This window comes from Asterias rubens, chromosome 21 (genome assembly GCF_902459465.1).
Source record: "Asterias rubens chromosome 21, eAstRub1.3, whole genome shotgun sequence".
NCBI classification, from domain to species: Eukaryota; Metazoa; Echinodermata; class Asteroidea; order Forcipulatida; family Asteriidae; genus Asterias; species Asterias rubens.
In genome coordinates this window covers 10,204,988-10,230,668 of record NC_047082.1, presented here as the reverse complement: position 1 = coordinate 10,230,668, position 25,681 = coordinate 10,204,988, and the positions used below count along the sequence as shown (strand labels likewise).

Below are 25,681 nucleotides of genomic sequence, written 5' to 3'. Positions count from 1 at the left end.
CATAGTAACATGAAGTACGCATGCGCAGAAGCCAAAATTCGCCGCTCATCTGTGAAATACGCTTGCCGTAAGCACAGAATTCCCCGTTTCCGTAAGCGCCGATTCTTTGCTTACGGTAAGCAGAGCCATGAAATTGGACCCAGTAGGGTTTCGAGGGTCAGCTTGCAGTATAATGCGTCCCATTTTCATTTGCAGTTTGACAAGATTATCTCCGAGGTTGGCATTACAATTTGTTACAATAAAGTTACAAAATGTGTGTAAGGAAATGAACATTGCACATGTCTTGCTTAACACCTTTCTACAGGTTATTTCTTATTACTAAACTCCTTTTTGCAAAATTGTACTGGATTATTCATGCAAAGGAAATAAATTACACAGAAAGTGCACCCGACCCTACTTTTTGATTCTTTTTATTTCATGTATTGGCCTTGGCCAATTCCTTAATGGTCTATTGGTGGCATTGTGAAATGTCTCCATATAGTCATTAGTATCCAAGCCCACTTGCCCGTGGTAATTATTCAGTGAGTGATGATAAAAAATACTTAAAGGCACTGGACACTGTTGGTAATTACTCAAAATAATTGTAAGCATAAAAACGTACTTGGTAACGAGCAATGGAGAGCTGTTGACATTATAAAACATTGTCTGAAGTAACATGGTTTTGGAGAAAGAATTAATTTTCCACGAAAATATTTGAATTTAATTTCGAGACCTCAGAATATGTTTTTGAGGTCTTGAAATCAAGCATCTGAAAGCACACAACTTCGTGTGACAAGGGTAGGGTGTTTTTCCTTCCATTATTATCACGCAACTTCAACTTCAACAACCAATTGAGTTCAAATTTTTCACAGGTTTGTTATTTTATGCATGTTGAGATACACCAAGTGAGTAGACTGGTCTTTGACAATTACCAATAGTGTCCAGTGTCTTTAATCCAGCTAATAATAAAAATAATAGTAATAATAACAACTGCATTTCTATAGTGCCAAAAGAAAGTCTCTAAGAGCTCCAGAGGAACGAAAGCTAGACATTATATTCACTTATTATTGTAAACTACTATATATTTCTTGTTGCAAACTAAAGATGTCTCATAAGTGAACTTAATCACTGTAGCTCATCACAAGCCTGAGGAAACCTGTAAATAAAGGTGCTATCCGAACCAGAAACACCAGGGTTAACCCCTACTCGTCCATGAAGAAGAAAGAAATGAAAGTCAAGACTTGGAACCCCCCACCCCCCAGCAGATTCTGCGATGGCAGTCTATTACTCAAGCTGCGCAGCCACCTGCCTCCATCGCATTTCCATGAATAATCATCTCAGAATTAATTAACACATCTCAAGTCACTGTTATTATAAACAAAGGGAAATGGAATGGAAGTGTGCCATTCAAGATCCCAGCCCCCCCCCCCCCCATCCCCTCTGCCCCACTCGCCCTGTAGAGCTGAGAACCAAGCGTGTCAACTCAAGAGAGGCGTCAAGTTATTAAACGGGGGGTATTAAAAGATGTGATTGCTTGACACTGGGGTGTCAGATGAATGTGGATTGCTGTGCGGACGGAGCTGGAAGTTTGGGATACTTACCTGACGAGATCGGTGGAGACGGTTAGGATTTGCAGATTTGTCCGGAGCATAGGATTTGGAATTGTAAGTACTCTTTCAGGAATTCTTTTAAACAAAATTAAAAGAGTCTTTATTCTGGGTTGTTTCGCAAACTGACAAATATGAAATGGTTGCAATTTAGAGACAAGTATAATGCGCAGAATGGGTAATTTTAAAACATTTGCGTTGAACAATGACAAATTGACTGGAGTGGTTCTATTTTATCCTAATTTTTCAGAAATTTTACCTCAATTGTGGGTTAGTACTTGATGTATAAATAATAAATATTTAAAAACTATTAGTTTCAATCTAAAAGCTGTGATTAAAAAGTTTACCTCGATACAAATTCCCAATCATTCTGTCAAATTCAAATTTTATTGCCTCAACCGAAGTAAGCATGATTTGAATGTACACATTGTCTTTGAGGCATTGTATGGTGAGGTATCAATATATAGACTTAAAATCTAGGTTTGCGGTAACACCATGTGTGTGCCTATTTGTCAGGTAGATTTGTTCTTGAAATGTCTTGCCATATATTCTACTACCGCTGAATTGATTTTCAGATTTTCGGGAGACTTCTCAGTTTTTAAAAGATAAGTCCTGCTTTTCAAATACTACCTGGCCGGACAGTATAGAAAATTGGCTGGGACTACTACTTTAGCTTGTAGGATAGTCATTAACTTCACTAACACAGAGTGAGTTTTTAATTGGTCTCAATATAATAAAAGGCTTCAGGCCTGAAGTATTTTAATATTTGAGTAAAAATAATTACCTCTTTCTCAAAAACTATTTTTCTTCAGAGGGAGCTGTTTCTCACAATGTTTTATACTATCAACAGCTCTCCATTGCTAGTTACCAAGCTAGTTGTTTTGCTTACAATTAATTTGAGTAACTACCAACAGCGTCCAGAGCTTTTAAATGATTGAACTATTGCATTCGGGAGAGACAACATGATGTTGTTAAGCCTCTTACTGATGTATAGATGTAGAGAAGTGCCGTCTTTTTCAAGAAAATTATATTTAAATCAGATTTTTAATTTTGTAAAAAAAAAAACTGTGAATATGACTCGTTATTTCATGCGTATGTTGAGATACACCAAGTGAGAAGACTGGTCTTTGACAACTGGGGTGGATTTCACAAAGGTAGTCATAACTTAGGACTAGTCCTAGGCAATGCTAAGAGATAGGACTGGTCCTAAGTTAGGACCAGTAACTCATCCTAACTTAGGACTGGTCCTATCTCTTAGCATTGCCTAGGACTAGTCCCAAGTTAGGACTACCTTTGTGATATCCACCCCAGTGCCTTTGAAGCCAACCTGTAACTGTTGTATAGCCTGGGACCACACCCAGTTTTTGATATAACTTTGGAAGTGGCAGGAGAGGGATCTCCGTAAAGGGGTATGTCTTTTTATTTCAAATATCAAATTCCAAACTACATGTGAAAATTTACTGGGTAAATTTAAAATAGCTTAGGGTGGAGACAAATTGACTCGCGCGTGATTTGAAACCATGACCCCAGATTAACAGATTAAGCAATCTAATAAATTTATTAATGCTTACTTAGCCCTTTTCATACTTCCTGCGAATGCGAATGGGATGCGAATTTGATGTGAACTTGACGTCACACTCCATTTTTTGCCGCGATATTTGTACGAAAGTTTGAGTTGTGCCAGTTGCTGCGAAATACTTGTTACAAATTTGTGACGTCGACAATCGTATCTCATTCGCAATAATTGCGGGAAGTATGAACCAGGCTTTATGGTGTCGTCAATTAATACATCCCACAGATCTACTACAATATGGGTGATGAAGAGAATGCAGCCTTAGTTATTGACAATGGATCTGGGATGTGCAAAGCCGGATTTGCGGGCGACGATGCACCAAGAGCTATCTTTCCCTCTATTGTGGGTCGGCCTCGTCATCAGGTAATTTCATAATAATAACAATAATCAAACATGTAGTGGCTTCTTATATAGAGCGCTTATACGTCCACTCAGTGATGCTCATCAAGGAGTATTTGCCAGCAAAAAAGGGGTCCACAGAGATGAAAGAGGAAAAAGAAACCACTGAGCAAAATGTGAATGCTCTTCTGGTGGGAATCGAACCGGGGCCCAAGGATGTTAACATGAGAGAAGTAACCATTGAGTCAGTGTGAATGCTGAAATGGTTCAAAGTGGGATTTGAATTGGGGTCCACAGAGGTTGAGAGAAGTAACCATTGAGCCGTGTGAAGGCCGTAAAGGTTTTGGTTAATTTTAAACAGGGTCTACAGAGATGAAGGGAAGAAAAAAAAAACACTGAGAAACTGTGAATGCTCTGATGGAGGGATTCGAACCGGGGTCCTCACAGAGATGAAAAGGACCAGAAAAAACCCACTTGGATTGAATGCTCTAATGGTTTGAAGCGGGACTCGAAGGTCCACAGAAGTGAAGGGGAGAGAGAACTAATGTGAATGGTTACAAGTGGTATTGGAACAGGGGTCAAATGATGATGTGAAAGGTAGAAAGAAAAAAAAAACTGAGCATCATGATCCAGTGGTTGAACTGCAGGACTTGCAATCACAAGGCTGTGGGTTCAAATCCTACTCGGCCAATCACTGATTTCACAATGGTCGTCTAGTTGCTGAATCACAATTTCTTGATTTGTGCAGCTCAAAATCATAGACATGGTGAAACCAATTTTTGTATGAGAGAAGTTTGGCTGTTGCCAGCTTTGTGTTTACATCCCAAGTGAGAGTTTGCCAAGTTACTTTGATGGGTACAAAAATGACAAAATATACAAAATGAAAACAATTCTAATGCTTCATATAAGGTTAAAGTAGGATTCGAACCAGGGAATGAAGAAATACAGAAAATCATATAATCTGGTATAATTTCTCATCATCATTCGGCAAAACTTGCGTCCGTGGCTGCCTCATCCTCAAATTGTAACGGGGGCACACTCCTGTAGTCGCCGCCATCACCTGATCTCTTCCAATCGCTGCTCTTCTCAGCTCTCCTAGGCTTCTAATACTCCACTCCATCCACTATTATTTCTATGTAGTAAAAAATCTGTATCTCGTCTCTTCAAAAGGGTGTAATGGTCGGCATGGGACAGAAGGACAGCTACGTTGGTGAGGAAGCCCAGAACAAGAGAGGTATCCTGACCCTCAAGTACCCCATCGAGCATGGCGTCGTCACTAACTGGGATGACATGGAGCGAATCTGGCACCACACCTTCTACAATGAGCTACGTGTGGCTCCGGAGGAGCACCCCATACTATTGACTGAGGCCCCGCTGAATCCAAAAGGCAACCGAGAAAAAATGGTTCAGGTAGGCATGGGTGGCTATGAATAAGAAGACATTAACTTATCTTTTGCCAAGCAAAAACTTTGGGGAACATATTATGTGTATCACCCATAAAGCCGTCAAATTCATCACTCAACAACGCTCACGGCGCTCCAACATATTCATTCAGTGTTTTTCTAATTCCTAAATGGCATGTGGAGCTACGTTTTGAAATATGAGACCCATTTTTTTACAGCACCACTAAATGGTCTACAAGGTGCTGTGGCACAACATGCTGCCATTATAACATGCTGCCATTCTAACCAGGAACACCTGGGAGAACTCACTTCTGTTTTCTTTTGTGTGCCTTACACAACACACAGGACCAACAGCTTTACGTCCCATCTGAAGGACGAAGCAATAATGGTCAAGTGTCTTGCTTTAGGATACAAATGTCACAACCAGGACTCAAACCCACACTCTGCTGATCAGAAACACCAGAGTCCTGTGCTCTTACCCGCTTGACCACGACATACCCTAACCATCAGGAGCGCATGTATGGGCAAATCCCCCTCTCTTTACAGTAAGTGCACAGCTACGTCCCATCTGAAGGACGCAGCAATTCACAAGTAGGAAATTTAAACAGTGTTCATACTTTCTGTTTTTCAGATCATGTTTGAGACGTTCAACTGTCCCGCAGCCTACGTCGCCATCCAGGCCGTTCTCTCTCTATATGCATCAGGTCGCACCACCGGGATTGTCCTGGACTCTGGTGACGGTGTCTCCCATACTGTACCCATCTATGAAGGGTACGCCTTACCCCATGCGATATGTAGGCTGGACCTGGCCGGGCGTGACATGACGGACTACTTGATGAAGATAATGACGGAGAGGGGCTACTCCTTCACAACAACTGGTAAGGGCAGAGGCTTATTTAGAATAACTGGCGTTTCCTACGGGTGTGCTTATTTTCGATACCTTATGAAAACCAAGGACAAAACAAAAGCAAGAAAACAAAAGGATTCCATAGGGGAATTTTAAAGACAGGGTTGCTAGAAGACAGGGTTGCTAGAAATTTGTGCGCAAAGTCTATTGGAATCTATAAGGTGCAAGGAATAAGGAAAGAACAAAAGAATGCGCCACAAGGATACATTTCTCAGAATAGGTGTTTAACTTGGAAACGAGATTATGCAAACACAAGGTCTCGGATTAGAAAGTGTTAGAAAGTGCCTCTGTGAAATGAATCGTATTGGATGTATGTATGTCTAAATTTACAAAAAGTTTTCTCCTCGACTCTTTGTTACAGCTGAACGTGAAATAGTCCGCGATATCAAGGAGAAGTTGTGCTACGTTTCGTTAGACTTTGAACAGGAAATGAAGCTAAGCATTGGAAGCTCAGCGATAGAGAAAAGTTATGAACTCCCAGATGGGCAGGTTATTACTATAGGTAAGTGGATCAGGACTTCATTTTTAGGTGGATGAGTATAGTGTTGGTTCTAAGACCTTTTGCACTGAGAGGCAGTGACAATCCGGCAATGGGTTGCTATCAATGCTACCATTGCGTTTCTCTTGATTGTCGCTTGATGGACTGTTACTTTCATTATTTGACATTCATGGAGGTGTATCGAGGCTGTATGTGAAATGGCTGGGGGCGACTTGGATTTCACAAAGAGTTAAGAGTAGTCTTATCTCGAGTTACTCATCCTAACTTTGGACTAGCCTTAAGTTTTTTTAAATAACTCCTAAAAAGCCCCAGAGGACTATGTCCTTAGTTGGGACTATCTTTGTGAAATCGACCCCTGGTCCCTTAATTGAATTCAATCATTTTGAGAATGCATGGTGAAGTCAGACTTTAGCCCGGTTCATACTTCCGGCGAATGTGAATGCAAATCGAATTTGACGTGAATTTCACGTCACACCCGCCGTTTCGCAGCGATATTCGCAAGTGAGTTGAGCAGAGCTGAACTGTTGGGAATATTCGTTGCGAATTGTGTGACGTCAACATTCGCTTCGCATTCGCAGGAAGTATGATAAGATAATCTCCATTGTCTGCATTGTTTTGATCATACAAAGTGCTGCTACCTTGTTCTGATCATGCACACAGTGCTGTTGTCAGCCTGTGTCCGTAAAAGTCTCCTGCTGTAGTTCCAATTACTGTTCTTTAATGTCTCATGTCTTTACTTCCAGGGAATGAACGTTTCCGATGCCCAGAGTTGATGTTCCAGCCCTCATTCATCGGCATCGAGTCAAGTGGTATACAAGAAACGACCTATCAGAGTATAATGAAATGTGACGTCGATATACGCAGAGACCTCTACGCCAATACCGTCCTGTCTGGAGGCTCCACCATGTTTGCCGGTATCGCCGACCGCATGCAGCGCGAGCTGACGGTCCTGTCTCCAAACTCCATGAAGGTGAAAGTGGTGGCCCCTCCGGAGAGGAAGTACTCGGTGTGGATCGGAGGCTCAATCCTGTCGTCGCTCTCGACGTTCCAGCAGATGTGGATCAGCAAGCAGGAGTACGATGAAATGGGTCCTGGCATAGTACACAGGAAATGTTTCTAGAACCCTCCTTTAGAGAAGGTACATTCAATGTCCCCCCTTTCTAGCTTCCCCCCCCCCCCCCCCAAAAGTAAAAGAAAGTTCTAAGACATAATGTTTTAAGGAAAGACAAGATATAGTCCATCAACCTCTACAAAAGGAAAAAGGTTAAAACATGAGGCTTAAGGCAAGGGTGCAGTGAATGATGTAATAACAGTAATATGAAGAGGGCTAGGAAATGTTTAAACAAAAAAAACAGATTGTTTGAAGGAAAGACAATATACAGTTCAATAAACCTAGAGCAAAAGCAAAAAAGAAAGGAAGTTAAAAAATGAGGCTTATTAGGCAAGGGTGTTAAGAATGATGCATCAAACAGTAAAAAATGAACAGGGACAGGAAATATACAAAGAAAATTGTCAAAACATAAAAAAAGAAAGAATCTGAGCGAACCAATTTGTAACAGTACAAACAAATATTTCCATACTTCTTTGAAGTAATAGTTTGTAACAAGATTTAGATTGCGGTTTTCATTTAGAGACACCGCGGAAGTTTTCAAATTGATTGTCTATACAATAGCGATTTGGGAATTCAAACATCACTTTTAAAACCTCAGTACTAATCAGTTTTATAAAAGAGCACTTTTGTGTGAGCTTCAAAGTGACCGGGTATTATATCATAACGACCTTAAAGCCAGTGGACACTATTGGTAATTACTCAAAATATTTATTAGCATAAAACCTTTCTTGGTGAAGAGTAATGGGGAGAGGTTGTATGGTATGAAACATTATGAGAAACGGCTCCCACTGAAGTGCCATAGTTTTCGAGAAAGAAGTAATTTTCCACGAATTTGATTTTGAGACCTCAGGTTTAGAACTTGAGGTCTCGAAATCAACCATCTAAACGCACACAACTTCGTTTGACGAGGGTGTTTTTTCCTTTCATTATTATCTCGCAAGTTCGATGACCGATTGAGCTCAAATTTTCACAGGTTAGTTATTTTATGCATATGTTGAGATACACCAACCGTGAAGACTAGTCTTTGACAATTACCAATAGTGTCCACTGTCTTTAAAGCCCTTCTTTGCTTTTCAGTTGGGGGAGAGGGCAGGGTCAGTGTTTTGAGTGCTTTTATGCAACACTAAAATACTTGAATTAATGATCATTGTACAGATCGAGGGGTCAACATTTAGAAAGAATGTGCATAAGTCTGTTTTCTACACAACTTTTGACAATCGGTAACTATGGGTCATTTCAACAGTATTTGTAAGTTGAACTGATGTCAACCTTTAACATAATGTTGTCTTTTAATTTTATTGAGTATGCATACAACATACCAACCATTTTTAGACTATCTGACTTGTAAACTTGTGTATTATTTGTATACTAGCTGCAGTGTTTTGAGCTGTTGAAGTCTCTTTCAGTGTTGTAATCGAGACCTGATGGTCTGGGACCAAGACCTAATAATAAAATAATAAGACTTGTTATGCGCACATATCCACCCTGATGGGTGTTCAAGGCGTTGACCTGGATGAAGGTACGAGACTGATTCCGCAGAGACCAGTCTTGAGACCTACAACACTGCTCTTTGTATGATCTAGGCGTGACATACTTCATACTTTGATATGGATTTTTGTTGGCCTACTAAAATATTTTCATTCTCGAAAAATCAAGACCTATACAATATGTAAGGAATTAAGCCCTTGTACTAAATAATAGCAAAAGTGCTTATATTATAGCGCATTTTACGATTGCGAATCAATGCGCTTTGCATAAGTGCCCTAGGGTCGATTACACAAAGAGTTAGGACTAGTCCTAACTTAGGACTAGTCCTAGTCCTATTTTAGGACTAGAGTCCTAGGAGATATTAAAAACTTAAGGCTAACTCGTTCTAACTCGATAAAAATCTGTGATAATTTCTTTGTGAAATCCACCCCTGGTTATTGTGAAAATAACGTTCCTTTAACATTTCCCAGCTCCCTGGGGAGTATACAGACCGAGCTAGAAGAGGGAAATATATTGCTTTAATATGAATGCATGAGAAGGGGTTAGGATGAGCCAAACTCGAGATAAGACTAGTCTTAACTCTTCGTGAAATCCACCCCTGGTCATTGAGAAAATATAGTTCTTTGAATCTTTCCCAGCTCCCTGGGAAGTATACAGCCTGAGCTGAAGAGGGAAATTGCTTTAATATGAATGCATGAAAAGGAAAATATGCCATTTTTTCCCCAAAATGAACTGGAAATTCAAGTAAAACAAATCTTGATTTGTTCTTGGTATCAGAAAGGCATTTTATGACGTCTAAACTGGCTGGGTATTTCCTCACAAACACCTTCAGTATGTATCAGGTGCCACCTTGATAAGGTTTATGAATCTGCCCATGACATACATATTATTATACTATATTTGATTTACACTGTGCAATTTCTTTTGTATTATATTTAAATATTATGTAAATGTTGCTTTTATTATATTGTTGATATGGCTATAAATGGATACATTTTATGATAATCAATGGTTTGAAATAAAGGAACAAAAAATTATAGCTTAGAATTCTGACTTTTCTAGTCTTGTGTGTTATTCCTTTTGTGGACGTCTACAGTGATTATGGTTTATGGGTTATGATAGGTTGTGATAATGTGGGTTTGTAGGGACAATGGTTTGGGGTTATGTTTTGGATAAGGGTTTGGTTGGGTGGTGTTGGGAGTTATGGTTTGTGATAGTGTTGGGGTAAGGGTTAGGGTTTGGAATAATAGTGGGTATTGTTAGGATTAGGGTAGGAGTAGTGATGGGTATTGGAGTTAGGGTTTGGGAGGATGGTTTGGCGTAAAGGTTTTTTTTTTTGGGGGGGGGGGATGGGGGGGGGGGACGACTCATGTGAGTAATTTTTGACCTTTTTCCCCCTTCAACTCCTCTCACTGAAAAACATGCATTGGAAATAGAGTCTGCCAATAGTTAAATTCATATTTAATTTCATTTTATAATTTGGTGATTTTATAAGTTTATCAAGTTTGGTTAAGAACAGAATAAAATAATAATTCAAGTGTAAAATTGCATATCATATGAGTCTCTGAGTAACTTTGTTTAAGTTGAATAAATACTAATTTGTTGATAGCTAGGCAATTTTAACAATGAGGCAATTAAAACACTATAAATAAGTGTTCATAAAAACTCATAAAATTGAACACACGGGTTTGGTGGAAACATAAATATTTCATACTGGAAAATAGTTTTTTTAAATATATATATATTAAATTTGGTCATATATAACTCTTATTACATATATTTATTATACTTATTATGTATAAACTTCCTGTTTTAAGTGGAAGTGTCCATTGGCTGGTGCCGGATAAAGTGAACATGTCACGTTAATTATTCACTTCAAAATGACACAAAAATAGTGAACGTATCCTATAAGTTCACGAGATACGATTTGTCCTACAAATTAAACTTATAATTAAAATGTATTTCGGGCTCTGATGAAGGCACTGACCAATTTGACCGTAAAAAAAACTAAAAAGAAACAAGTACATGAAGATGAAAGAAAAAGCTTATCCAAACCAAAAGCAGAAATGTTACCAACTGTAAACATTTAAATAAGTAGGGCCAATATAAACAATTGCATTAAATAAAAAGTGTGTGTGTGGGGGGGGGGGAGTGAAGGCAAAAAGAAGAAGAAAAACGTTGATTTAAAATGACCAACTCATTTCCACAATATATTTGTCAGATCATACTATCCTAGAAAAATGTGTGTGACAGGTCCTTCTTCTAGAGATTTGCTGTCAATGGCTGCCTGTAAATTGCCTCAAATGACATATCCCTGAAAGGCACTGGACGCTATTGGAGAAAGAGGTGATTTCTTACTAAAACATTTGAATTTGAAAACGACTTCAGGATGAAGTCATTTTCAAGCATCTGAAAGCACACACATTTGTGCAGCAAGTTTTTTCTTTCATTATTTTCTTGCAACTCCGATGACCAATTGAGCCCAAACCTTGTTGGGAAACACCAAGTGAGAATACTGGTCTTTGATAGTAAGAAAGGTGTCCAGTGCCTTTAAATCCATCCTCCATACCTGATCTTGTTTGGGAGATACACCTTGGTCAGGTAGTCCATCGAGATGGCAGTCAGGCACTGGATCTCAGCCTTCTTACCCATATCCAACAATATTTGCATCTGTAGGAAAAAGGGAAATCAATAGCAATATTTCCACATTTGCACACTTAGGGGGTATATTCATTTAAACCAGGGGTATATTCCTTCAAACCCAAAACAGTTATTAAAGATAAATACTTGAACACATTACCACCACAGACATCATATCCATCACGGACAATGAGACCTTTAACGGAGCTGTTATAAGCAACTTACAACTAAGGGCCAACAAAAGTGACAGAGCGCTGACTAAAACTGTGCAGGACGATTCGCGTATACCCCCGGAAGTGATAAAAATATTATTGAGAGCGCCCTCACACGGTTAACAATACGGTGCTTTGGCCCTGTACACATACCTCTTTCATCCAGTCAGGGAGATGTTGATAGTAGGGTCTTCTTATAAGCTCCTTGGCCTTCCGAAGATCAGACTTATTCAGTGGAATCAAGACATCTCTTGAGACCTGTAACCTCTGGATATCTGAGGGTAGAACACCGAGCCATCGGATGCAGGGAACGGTTAGACTGCGAGACTCGTACGCCATAGACTGAAATAAAACATTTAAAAAAAGTGTTAATTCTGACATTCAGCATCTAATTTGGGGGTTTTAAAATAAAGGTAGAAAACATGGTCTATAAAACTTTGAAATTCCTTCTAGAATAAAGTGGAAAGAGTTTATAATGGTAACAATAACAATAAATATCTTTTTGTTTCTTTTTTTCTTTTGAGTGGAGCTCTAAGACTCCGTTTTTTTCATCTCCGGTGAAAACAAAGCATAAACATCTTCAATGAAACATTAACACACATACTGTGATAGTGCCTAAAGTTTACATCACAAAAGTGGAGAGCACAATGAAGTAATTAAAGAGATCACATAAATACCATGGATTAAACAAATGTAAGATGAAACTAAAGAATTTAAGAAAACTGTCTTACCCTTGATCCGAACTTGTAAACACAGAGTATCTCTAAACCTGAAGAATACAGTCACACAATACAATTATTATTACAAATTGAACAAATATTTGGTCGTGGATTCATTCTGGGGTCAACGAAATTTTATTTATTTATTTATTTCTTATTTACTCTGGAGAGACCTCACAGTGAAACACCGTTTTTCAGAGGTGCCCAGCAACTACAAACAAACATAAAATTTAAAAAAATGTATCAATATAATAAACTGTTGGGAAGGTTGAGGTGAGAAACAAATTCAAAAGTTAAGAAACAAATTCCTACCGTGAGGGTCTGCATCAACCAGACAAAGTACAGGTATTTGTAGCACATCCCAGAGCTTTCTAACCATCAGGCGAGTGTTTACATCAGGAAATCCTTTCCCCTAGAAAACAACAACAACAACAAAAACAGTTTGTGTCAGTAGTATCTAGAATGTACAAAAAGGCACAGTGCACATCTGGTTTTTGGAAGGTTTGATTAATTCACTGCAGTTACACTTTTTAGGTTCAAATTTTACCGCATAAAAACTGAATTTGTATAGCGCATAAAAACTGAATAAATACTTTTATAACCAAATTACTCCAAGGTGAAATGTTTTGAAAATGCTATACACTAATAGTTTTTGTTCCAATCAATTTTAAGAGTGACTACAAAATGTGTAATTTCCCTTTAAGGAGATTTTGATACTCCTGTCTGATTAAGCGACAACAGTAGGTCTATAAGGTATTAAGTTAGGCGAGACACTTACAGTGATCATGATTGAAGGCGCTAAATCTTGAAGAAACCCATCATCAAGTAACTTTTGGAAGGTTGCATCTTTCTCAACCACCAGGATAAAGCGGGCTCTAGATTGAATGTCTAGTAGAGGATCCATTGTTAAGGGAAACGATCAACGGGAATCGGGGATGTATTCACTTGTAGAAATGTTTGTTTGTTCAGAAATCATGGACATGTTGGGTAATAATTCTACAACTCTTCAAAGGGTTGAAACACTTTACTGGGATCAAAATGTCAGTGACTAAGAATTAACTTGAGATAACTTAGAGCAACTAAGAGTTACAATGAGTAACTTGTGTAAGTGTAACCTAGAGAAACAAAGAGTAACTAAAGTAATTTGAGTGTAACTGAAGAGTAATTTAGAGTAACTAAAAGTAACTCAAAGGAAAATAAATAATTGATAGAAAAAAAGGATACTGTTAATTCCTTCAACATGAGCTGGAACAAGAATACCCTGCAAGGCAAGAAAATAAAAGCAATAGGCAAACAACTTGAGACACATATGTCAAAATGCACAAATCACTTTACAATTAGGAAACAAAAGCAAGCACAACTCCTCACAACAGTTAAAAATTCATTTCAATTGAATTCATCGTAACAATTATTTTCATAGTCAAAATAAGAAAAGACAGAATCAATTAGACAATAATAGTGACAGTACAAGCAAAGAGACCAAAGAAACATAATAAATATAAGCAAGCAAAACTCCTTATCCACAGTTGCAACATTCACAACATTTCACAATTCAATTCAAATCAATTAAGTTCAACTCCATTCAATAAGACATAAGACACTTTATTAATCTCCAAAAAGAAGAAATTACACTGCTTGCAAAAGTTTAAGCACCGCAAATATTGCACAAAAAAACAACAAACAAGGATTGAAGAATAAAATCTATACACACCCAGTCAGGCCATGTAAAAAACAAATGTAACCACACAAGCTGTGAGTAAGGAGGCTGTCCTGTACTTCACAGACAGTACTTATTTTACAACTGAGTATGTTTCAACAAGCAAGTTACCTTAAAACAGGCATGATATTTGTTCCTTGGGGAAAAAAGTAGGACAATTTTATCAAGCACAAGGGCTGACCTGCACACTATGGTGAAGGCTTTAATGGAATTTTCTTTCTATTTAGTAACAATTTTTCTGAATTTTCCCAAGGGCAAAAAAAAAAAAAAAAAGAAAGAAATCAGGCAAAATTAGAAAGCCTACCATGCCTAAGCAGTTTTTGGCAGTTTTGTAAATAAATTTTGTGTACAACTTACTGTTCTTGATGAGCTACAATCAATGTGATTCCCATCAACCTCCGTGAACTTCAGACCACCTGCAATAAAACCCTTGGATGTAGCCAGCTGAAAAAAACCCCAACACAACAAAAGCTTAAGTTGAATATAATTAATAGCAAGACAGTTCTCTATAATGAACAAAATCTACACATGGTGTTACCGCAAACCAAATAATATATTGATACCTAACCATGCATTGCCTCATATCATATAAAAGCTTAAAGGCAGTGGACACTATTATCATCATAAAACCTTTCTTGATTACGAGTAATGGGGAGAGGTTGATAGTATAAAACATTGTGAGAAACAGCTCCCTCTGAAGTGACGTAGTTTTAGAAAGAAGTAATTTTCCACGAATTTGATTTCAAGACCTCAAGTTTAGAATTTGAGGTCTCAAAATCAAGCATCAGAAAGCACACTACCACGTGTGACAAGGGTGTTTTTTCTATCATTATTATTTCGCAACTTCAACGACTATAATTGAGCTCAAATTTTCACAGGTTTGTTATTTTATGCATATGTTGAGATACACCAACTGTGAAGACTATTTTTTGACAATTACCAATAGTGTCCACTGTCTTTAAGTCTTGCTTTAAAGGACACAAGTCCCAACCAAGACTTGAACCCACACTCTGCTGATCAGAAATGATGATGAAGCGATCCAGCCAGAGCAAATTAAACCTATAGCCGTCAATTCAGACACTCCCTAAGGGGCCTTTCAGAATAGTCAATGTTAAAACATTTTGACTTCTTTAAAAATTGTTTTGACCCACCCGCCCACCCCAAAATACGATTTTTAAATATTGAATGGCTTCATAATTTAATTTATACACTGAAGAAAAAAATAATGCCTCAAATGAACCAGATATCTTAGATCAAATGTCTTCAAAATCAATTGCTTAATTGGATTTTCCTGGCTTAAGAAGAACAACTTTGTAGTTCAGGAATGATGACAATCTTGCCAGCTCGGCCAGCTGTGTATTATGTCTTCTTCTTTAAAACTGTTATGCTATTGTTAGAAATCTGTTATTCTATTGTTAGAAATCTTTAACATTGACTATTCTGAATGGCCCCTTAGATTACAAATCATTCAATTCTTGAATCATTTGTAGGGTAGGTATCCTTCATAGAGTTACATATAAGAAGTAGAGGGCGCACTGGCATATAAACGCGGCCCGGCATGCGCGCATGCCGCCATTTTGTAAGCTGACAAAACAGCATCGCGTAGCGTTCAATAAACACAAACTCAAACGTGTACTTCATATTCAACGCACGTACAAAATTTAGCGCGTTTCTCCTCGTGTTTGTGCAAGCAGCATAACCAGTGCGCCCTCTAGATCTTATTAACTCTATGGTATCGTTGTATAATCTTTTTAAAATGGCCATGATGCCTTACCACATGGAGGCACCTCCTGGGTACAATCAGCATACAGCAAATATTCTCCAACACACCATCAAGCATCGACTGTCTCCCAAACAGCTTGGGTTCGTTGTAGTACAGATCCCTGGAAATCAAAACCACTTGAAAATGAAACTCATAAAATGGAAACTGGGTTGACAATCCTGTGTTTATCAGGGAAGAAATGTCATGCTACGCAAGTTTGTGTGCTTAGCAGCTCTATGAAATTGGGCCCAGATCATAAATGTGCAGATCACATCTTAAGCGACTCACCTCTTTGTTGAGTAGGTATTACTCTGTACCAGTTTGTAACACATTGCCATCACCTTCATAGTAACACCTAAAGTCAATAAAAACCATTTGTGTGATTTAGATTTTGAATAATAATTGGTATGACTTGATTGGTCACAAGTGAACACTTATTGTTTTCCTAGAAACTGAAGACAGTTCTACGTCACAGATAATAATAACAAATAATAATAATATAAACTAGTTCTTATATTATAGCGCATTTTACAATATCCGTCTCAATGCACTTTACATTTAAGTGCCCTGGTCATTGGGCCAATGACATTCCTGTAATCTTCCTCAGCTCCCTGGAGAGTATACAGCCCCAGGCTGCCAGGGATCCAAAGGATTTTTCATATGCAATTTCAACCTCTTCGCAGGTACCCATTTTTACTCCTGGGTGGAGAGAAGCAATTACAGTAAAGCTTCTTGCTCAAGGACACAAGTGTCTTGTTTGGGATTCGAACCAACAATCCGATGACTAAACCACCAGATGTTTAATGTGATGATCTAAACTGCTCGGCCATGACAGGCCTACAAAATAATAGCAATGAAATCAAATCCATCTCACTCAAGAAGAACGATTTATCTTCTCAGTAGAACGCTCACTCCGGCTCCACTATATGGCAACCAAGTTTGTCAACTCCATACATCAGCACACACCTAACTAAATTGACACACCAAACCAGCTGAAATTTTTGTTCTAGTGAAAAAAAAAAAAACTTACCGAACTTATTGATGGAATTCGCCGAATCAAATCGGACCTCGGTGAGAACAGGATTGTCTCTCATCTCCAGTCCAACATCATCATTAAACCTTAAGGAATCAAATGATAAGATAGCTCTTAATAGTTGTTAAATTTGCATCAGGGATAAAGAATATTCATTTTGGTTTTTGCCCATGTGTTAGTACTGTTTACTCAGTGCTTACCTGAAACCTGTGAAAAAAATCACAGGCATTTTACTCGGGTTCGATTCGAACCCATGACCTTTGCGATTCTAGAGCAGTGTCATGCCAACTTGACCATCGAGATTGCCTGGTGGCTAGATGGAGTTTGAATCCTATGTTTTAGAAGTGGGTACTGCAATTGACTTTTGATGTTAAATTTGATAGTTCTTAATATACAAAGTGGGTCACACTTTTGGTTGGAGGGAAAAAAGATAACAAGGTGTTGAATTACTTTTATTGTTGTATTTTTATTTAAAGCAACCAGCACTGTGACATGTAGGCCTGAAGATACCTGTGTAGAGAAGACGATGAAGAACCTTTTTTCCCAGTTTAGCTGTTTGAGGAAATCACCAAAACTAGGGAAAACAGGTAGGGATTGAAACTCCATCTAAAGCAAGGCTCCGGTCCGTGATTCAAACCGAGGTCCAAAAGATTTAGTATGGTAGAATTAATTTCGTCAAATTGCAGGATTTCATTCTACTTAAAGGAAGACGTTGCCTTGGATCGGACGAGTTGGTCTTTGAAAAATGTTTGAAACCGTTTGTTATGAAATGCATATGGTTAGAAAGATATTTTAAAAGTAGAATACAATGATCCACACAAGTATCACTCGAAATTGCGTGGTTTCCTTTTACCTCGTTGACTAACACGGTCAGCCATTTATGGGAGTCAAATTTTTGACTCCCATAAATGGCCGACCGTGTTAGTTCGTAAAGTAAAAGGAAAACCACGCAATTTCGAGGCAAGTTTGTGTGGATCATTGTATTCTACTTTTAAAACATCTTTCTAACCATATGCATTTGATAACAAACGGTTACAAACGCTTTTTAAAGACCAGCTCGACCGATCCAAGCCATTGTGTTCCGTTAAATGGTTGGAAGATAGTACTTTTGAACATAGTATTTTTGGATTTTAAGAATGCATAAATAATAAAAGACAACAACTTGATAAGAGTCTGGATTTACTTACTGAATGTTATCCCATCTAGTCCTGCTGTTGTATGATAGTACTGGTGCTCGATGGCTGGATAAACTTGTCACTATGTCCACAAATATTCTCTCCAATCGCCTCAACACTTCTTCCCTGCAATATCATGAGATTAAACTGGTTGGACGAGCTAAAATCCCAAAAGCAAAGGCCAAGAATTAAAAAAAACAACACATACCTTTAGTTTTTGAAACCATTCAATTGTTTTAATCAGTCAAACTAAATCTCTTCATTTCAAAAGGTCCAGTAGCATTTTTGAGATCATAAAATACTGAATACTCTGCATCAGTAAAATTATACAAAAGTTTTTATTTGCCGACTGCAATTACGAACCTTACTTTCCCTCAAAATTCCCAGGAGCTGATGAAATATCCACTGCCTTTTTTCCAATGTAGACATGCCTTAAAATCCTACCATCCATTCAGTTTTAGTTTTACACTAGACAGGACAACTACAATTTTCAGAAAATTCCTCATTTTTGAAGAACTCTTCAGTTTACTTGCTTGTCCGGTTGTCGGGTGTGGTGTACAAAATAACCTATCCCCGGAGACTTTTACTACCAGACTACTGTACTACTACTATACTAGTACTAGTACTGTGCACAACTAAATCTTTTTTGTGTCGACTTGCATCACTGATCATTGTTCATACACATTATTGTTCATACAGTTTTCTGTTTTTGTTTAGTGCCAATCCACAACAAGGGTATACACATTCCATACAAAGCATGCAAAAGTGGATTAGCACTAAACTAAAAATTGGGCCCAATTTCTCCCTCTTTTGTACCTTTTGACGTGGCCAGTGTTCAGTGTTGATTGTCCACATTCATCCCCCTGTCCTCTATCATTTAGACACCGTCTTTTTATCTGTTTTAGCTGTTCTTCTCGTAACAAATACTCTTGTAGATCATTCAACCTTTTCCATTTGAAATTTTCGTCATTCTCCACCATTTTGAACTCTTTGTGTCGTCTGCTAAAAAAAAATTAAACAGCTGTGACGCGTACATAACGCGTGCGCGAACGAAGGCAAGTGACGTAATCTTCCAAAGTTTCGGACGAATTCATTATCAAAATTCGGGACAAAAATAAGAACAAAATAAACAATTCACAACGAATCATAATCACAGTCCAATTTTGAAATACTCAAGAGCATTTTAAGACTACTTATGAAAAGTTGAGATCGTATTTTGGGAAATAACTACTTTACTTTGGAACATTTTGCTTTTGTTGATTTTATACTAGACAGTTACTACCCCTCTGATAAAAATAGAAGAGTCTGACCGTCAGCGCCCTCATTTTTCGCAAGAGGGCGCTATATAAAATTGAGGCGCTATTAGAAATCGACAGTAGATCCGAGAACTGCAGTATTACGGATTGTGAGGGGTGAATTACATTTGACAAGAGCAGGGTAAAGTTTCATAAAGCATAATAAGCACACAAATACGCACAAATAAGCACAGAAAAGTCTTGTTTGCAGAAACGCTTTATCAGCCAAAATTACATTGGTTGCATTGTTGTTACGGATGCACCACTCAATTTCTGTTTAGCAAAATAAAATGAGTTGTATTTTCAGCTTTATGAAATTGGGTTCAGGCAGTGTATGTATAGCCTACAAGTCACGGTGTTGCTAAGACTTGCCCGCGGGACCCAAACCAACACCGGCGACGAGGAGGCGCAATCTTGCTAAGACCTCTACCTGCTCCCCGGGTTCGAGTTTCCCTATCTAAAGAGCCCGAGGAACTCACGTCACGAACAATCAAGAAACTATGTCCAAAAACATAACATCCATTTACTCACCAAATTGTTTTTCCCATTCGGCAACAGACTAGACACGGCCCAAAGCTAGCTTTAGGGATCCCGGAGGTTGTGTGTTGCTCGTTTGTTGGTCTTGAAGTGTTGGCAAACAACATTAGCTGTGCTGCGATGTGGTAGGTCCAATGACGTCTTCGAAGACGTAGGAAGCGAAAAGTGATATGAGGTTGCAATGACACATGATGGATCTTCTGATTAAGAAATGAATTGCATAAAGAGGGATTTGCTTGTAAAGGGGTGTGAGGAGGGTGGGACGGGTTGTTTGTTTGTTTGTTTGTTTGTTTGTTTGTTTGTTTGTTTGTTTGTTTGTTTGTTTAGATGACCTTTTCGTCAAAAGGGAATATAACAAGCTGATAACAGCCAATCTCTCTCATAAACATTGATTTAACGTCTAATGACATGAAGTTTCACAACTCAAGAAATTGTGAATCAATTAAACTTAAACAGTCATTGTCAAATTAGCGGCTTAGCTTGGTAGCTTGGTTAAAATCCACAACCTTGCTGGGATTCCCGGTTCTTCACACGTGACTCTAACCTTGGGGCCCTGCTTTTGCAGCACCTATACCAATCTGAAATACTGGGTGCGTTCGTTTAGCTTCCCTGGGTCGACCCCGCAGTGCTCACTCGGGTGAGCCCTAGACAGAGCCAATCGAACGATCACACTCGCGGCGAGTGTGATCGTTCGATTAGCTCTGTCTAGGGCTCACGACTCGCCCCCTCGTGGTGACGGCATGCACCTCAGGTCACCCCCAAGTGACCCACTTCACAAGCAGCGCAAGCACTGCAGGGCAATGTGGGCTGACCCGGGTGAGCCCCGTCAAAGCTATTCGACCGGGGCAGACCGGGGTCGACCCAGGGAAGCTAAACGAACGCATCCACTGTAAGCCCCTTGTATTTACGTGTATTATTATATACGCATATATTTTTTAAATAATAAGAAGTAGTTTTTATAGCATTACCCCAAAATCACCTTTGCTCAGGCCTACTTCAAATTAAGAATGGATGTGTGAGGGCGTGGTGTTACCATAACAACATAGTCTCGTTTTCATTATCACCGCTTTAAAATAACATAGTTTAAGTAATCTTTACATAATACGGTAGTGCGCTGCAATAACCCAGTTTTCCTGTATTTGGTTTCGTATTATTTCATAATATTATTTTCCCAGGGGAAATTTTTCCAGAATATTTTTAGCATGAGTCATTGGGGCTTAAAGGCCTGTGGTCATTACATACAGTTATGGGTATAACTCTTACCGGACATAATATACACAATCTCACCGAAGATAATAGTTTGTGCTTTACAAAGCCCAAGGTGTTCAAACAACAATTAATGTTATAACTAATTTGTTAAGCAATTATTACTATTTGGAGTAAAGAGTGGTTGTGATTATAGCTATTTTGGGTGGGCCTTGTGCTGCTTAGCAAACGTTTGTCCCGTGCTAAGTTAAAGGAACACGTTGCCTTGGATCGGACGAGTTGGTCTATAAAAAGCGCTTGAAACCGTTTGTATGAAATGCATATGGTTAGAAAGATGTTTTAAAAGTAGAATATAATGATCCACACAAGTATCACTCACAAATGCACGGTTTTCCTTTTACGTCACGAACTAACACGGTCGGCCATTTATGGGAGTCAAAATTATTTTAATTTGACTCCCATAAATGGCCGACCGTGTAAGTCGACGAGGTAAAAAGAAAACCTTTTACAACATCTTTCTACTCATATGCATTTTATAACAAATGGTTACAGAACGCTTTTCAAAGATCAACTCGACTAATCCAAGGCAACGTGCTCCTTTAAGTTGATATTATTGTCTAACATGACCGATATTTGACAAAGAGTGCTCCCCAAATGTTCCCATTATACGGTCCACTGCCCCTCTTGAGCAAAAGTATACCCCCCCAACACAATGATAACACAATCATAAGAAGGCGGGCGGTGCATGAGGGGCACACGGGCCATTAGCGTCAAAATAATGATCTTTGTTCTAAACGTTGCACCACATTATTTACAGCTCTATTATCGTGAAATTTCCAAAGGGTAGGAATTTCAGTCGATTTTTCCTCCAATTGTTTCTCGGGGATCATTCAGGGCTCAATTTCATAGAGCTGTTTAAGCAGACAAATTTTACATGACAATTTTCTGCTAAGCAGGAATGAGCAGGATACCAGTCACAAATTGTGCAAGTGGCATGATAGTTTGGCTGGTAACCTTATTCTGGTGAGCATAATTTTGATGTGCTTAGCTACTTTGTTGTGCTTAAGCAGCTCTATAAATTTGGGTACAGTCCTGTTATAACGTATCGCATGTCTTTGTTATGATCCGCCGCGAACAAGAATAACACTGCGTGTTCCTGCACTTTTCTTGTGTATTATAGACCACCTTCGGGAAAAATAGCATGCAGACTCATTATTTGGGAAGAAAACAGAGATTGGTTTTTGGCCAAATACAAATACAGCTCAAGATGTGAGATTTCTACCCGTCTCCACAGTGTCTACGTAATGGAAACTTGATATGAAAATGATATCGGCAAAATAAACACCTCATCGTTTTGCGTGAAAACAACGCAAATGAGTCCACCGGGGAAGATTGCACTTTTGGCGAGAGACAGAGATACGAACACCCTGACATCGCGTCCAAAGTCCCCGCTGTGAATCGCCTGCTGACACCACTAGTGGAACGATGACGCATTATATCAACTTGTTTATAATAAAAAGGGTGCGGTTGTTTATTACTGTACATATCAGACAATTCAGAATGAAGAAAGAATGAAAATATAGCGAAAGTTAGATCTGTCAGTGGTGGATGCATGAGGACCGCAATTGATATCCATTGGCGAGCCTCTATGCTCTGATTAACAGTTTTAACCGGCCAATTTGCATTTTACCGGGAAAGGAAAACATTACAGAAAATAAATTTCTGTCCAACTTGAGGATCCTTAAATCTATCTTCTTTATTATTTCAATTAGTGGTTCCATTGTCACCATTCTTGCAGCCATAGATCATTGGAGTGGTTTCATCTAATAAACTAAAACTTAATTCAATTATACTCCCATTGTAAAAATCTATAGTCCCCAATTAGAAGTTTCGGTTTGCAATTTCGGGGTATTAGTGATTGGGAACCGCCTATCCCATTGAGGATCACAACGATTCGCAGTTGGGAAAAGTATTATGGGTGACAACGACATCCATTTCATGTTCTATTTCTTTCCTATATTATGCCATACCTAGATGTCACTCTTTCGTCATTTGTTTATCAAAGAAGTGTTGTGTGCTTATAGCAGAATCGGGTTCCCCAGTCAACATATCAATATAGGCTGCTCATTTTGACTGGTTTCGCGCTTAGCAGATCATTTGCTATAAGCGTTTGGTAAGTGCAGAGCCAGTCAGACGATCGGCAAATGCTGACTGTAACTCAGAAGACGATCGGCAATATTGGGACCAACATTGAAAGGGGGCAGGGGGGCCCATCAAACGAGATATTATGGCCGGGATTGTAGTCTTAACTTTTTGTGAAATCCACCCAGATCGTTTGGGTAGCCTGTTTCCTAGTTTGACCCTTCAGGCATCTACTGATGACCGAGTACAAACGACCACTCATGTATTATTTCATAACCCACAGTAGACCGCAACAACTTCCCACAATATGCTGAACAGAATTCGGCGGGTGGTGATGTTGCCACTTCAAAGCGGAACTGACCGGGAATGTTTTGCCCTGCTACCAGGGCTTCAAGGAGCGTTGACCTCTTTGTAGTTTTATTGAAAGTTGTAAAATGAGAGTTTTGATATTTTTATGTAAACTTCTCACACAAGGAAAAGGAATTGATTTGATAACTTTGCTGGGAAATTTGAAAGTCACGGGACGATGAAGGATGGGTTGGGGGTTATACTCTCCTGATTGGGGGGGGGGGGGCATTTTGTGACTGATAACCTGCTCATTTCTGCTGAGCAAAAATTTGTGAAGCAGATTTTTTCTGCTTAAGCAGCTCAATGAAATTGGTCCCTGATATTTGGATCCTTCGGTCATTGAGGCTATGATGTCATAAGCTCAAAAGCCCTATGAGGACAAGTGTACTAAGACATTTTGCATAGCGCGTCCCGTGGACGTATTCGGAACCAAAGCTCAACTTGAGGAATTGACTCCCAAAATGATTGAAAAGGTAGACGGGCATTCTTACGAGATGATAAGAGGTCTTTTAATACTTAATTGCCATAAGCCAACTAACTGCTTTGAGCTATGGACATTCGATCAAAAGGCCGTGTCCGAAACGGTGACTTCGGCTACAGGCAGCTACGGCTACATCTCGTAAGTCAGTGTTAAAGAGAAGTTATATGGGCGACGCGATCTAGCCGAAGTCGCCTTTTCGGACACGGCATAAGCATAGTTTTTCAAACCTTTTTTTCCCAAAGATGACACACCTCTATCACGCTGTCACCATCTTGGTCATGTTCCCTGTTTCCATAACAGTAATAAATGCTATCATTCACTGCGCAAACATGGCACCGGACAATTATTTCGTCCAGCCTCAGTTTGGTTAGGCCCTATGATGAGTTGGAATTGAGTAAAATCAAGATGGCCACACTTTGATTAAGGTCTATAATATTAAAAAAAAATAGGCTTTGCCAATATCTCGTCTGCGGATAATTTCCCACATTGATCTCAAAATAAGAGATCAGAGATTTTCCCCATGTCATCAGGTGTTATATATGTCTCCCGGTTTTCTTTGATGAAAACCAGCGCCCTCACAGTGTGGGACAGGGCGACCGGCACATTTCTTACAGATGTAAAAAATTCACCGCCATTTTGCCTGGGGAGGTTTTCGAAGTTTACCCAAATATCTGTTTTGCCTGGAGCTTCTGGGAAAAATTGGTTTGTTGCTTTCGTTGCTTGAGGCGTAACACATTGGCTTCATATAATTCATGTTTTCAAAACAAAATCAACATGATTTTATAAGTAAAATGCCTGCAACTCGTCAAGATGTTTTGATATTTTACATGAACAGACCGCTCCACTGGGTAAAAACACATTTTCTTATGCACCTCGCCTGCATGGGCCCAACTTCATAATAGAGTCGCTTAAGCAGAAACGAATTGCCTTACAATTTGTTGCCAAGCAGGAATGGCCAGGATACCGGTCACATTTTGTACAAGTGACATGGGAGAAAAGAGGCCCAAGTCGTTACTGGGAGCAATTTAAGATTTGATTTGTGTACAAAACAAATGAAGCTACAAAAAAAAAAAAAAAAATACAATTTACAAAATTTATAATCACAATTATTTACAATTTTTAATAATGAATGTTTTAATGCAATGCATATTTTGTTTGATACTCGCACGTTTTTATAAATAATTATCTTACAAACCCATAAGGTCAGGGATTGATTTATTAAGTCATATTGTCTTAAAGGCAGTTGGTGTATCTCAACATAAGCATAAAATAACAAACATGTGAAAATTTCAGCTCAATCGGTCATCGAACTTGCGAGATAATAATGGAAGAAAAAAATACCCTTGTCTCCCTAAGTTGTGTGCGTTTAGATGGTTGATTTCGAGACCTCATATTCTAAACTTGTCACTTCAGAAAACTATGTCACTTCAGGGGGAGCCGTTTCTAACAATGTTTTATACCATCAACCTCTCCCCATTACTCGTCACCAAGTAAGTTTTTATGCTAAT

At 38.8% G+C, this 25,681-nt stretch overlaps 2 protein-coding genes across 2 annotated transcripts; one reads left to right on the top strand and one right to left on the bottom strand.

Annotated features, from left to right (window-relative positions):
* The first annotated feature begins 1,443 nt into the window (after positions 1-1,443).
* Positions 1,444-8,160, top strand: LOC117304709 (actin-5-like). The gene is made up of 6 exons (XM_033789306.1): positions 1,444-1,643; positions 3,385-3,522; positions 4,669-4,908; positions 5,533-5,779; positions 6,170-6,310; positions 7,051-8,160. Exons 1-6 carry the CDS (start codon positions 1,536-1,538, stop codon positions 7,425-7,427), a joined length of 1,251 nt encoding a protein of 416 aa, XP_033645197.1. The 5' UTR covers positions 1,444-1,535; the 3' UTR covers positions 7,428-8,160.
* Positions 8,161-11,424: 3,264 nt separating this feature from the next.
* On the bottom strand, positions 11,425-19,144 carry LOC117304860 (meiotic recombination protein SPO11-like). The gene is made up of 12 exons (XM_033789485.1): positions 18,981-19,144; positions 18,177-18,290; positions 16,987-17,075; positions 16,245-16,311; positions 15,969-16,077; positions 14,552-14,638; positions 13,702-13,738; positions 13,256-13,365; positions 12,790-12,889; positions 12,490-12,527; positions 11,912-12,100; positions 11,425-11,576 (listed from the first exon to the last, which is right to left on the bottom strand). Exons 1-12 carry the CDS (start codon positions 19,142-19,144, stop codon positions 11,457-11,459), a joined length of 1,224 nt encoding a protein of 407 aa, XP_033645376.1. The 3' UTR covers positions 11,425-11,456.
* Between the last annotated feature and the right edge of the window lie 6,537 nt (positions 19,145-25,681).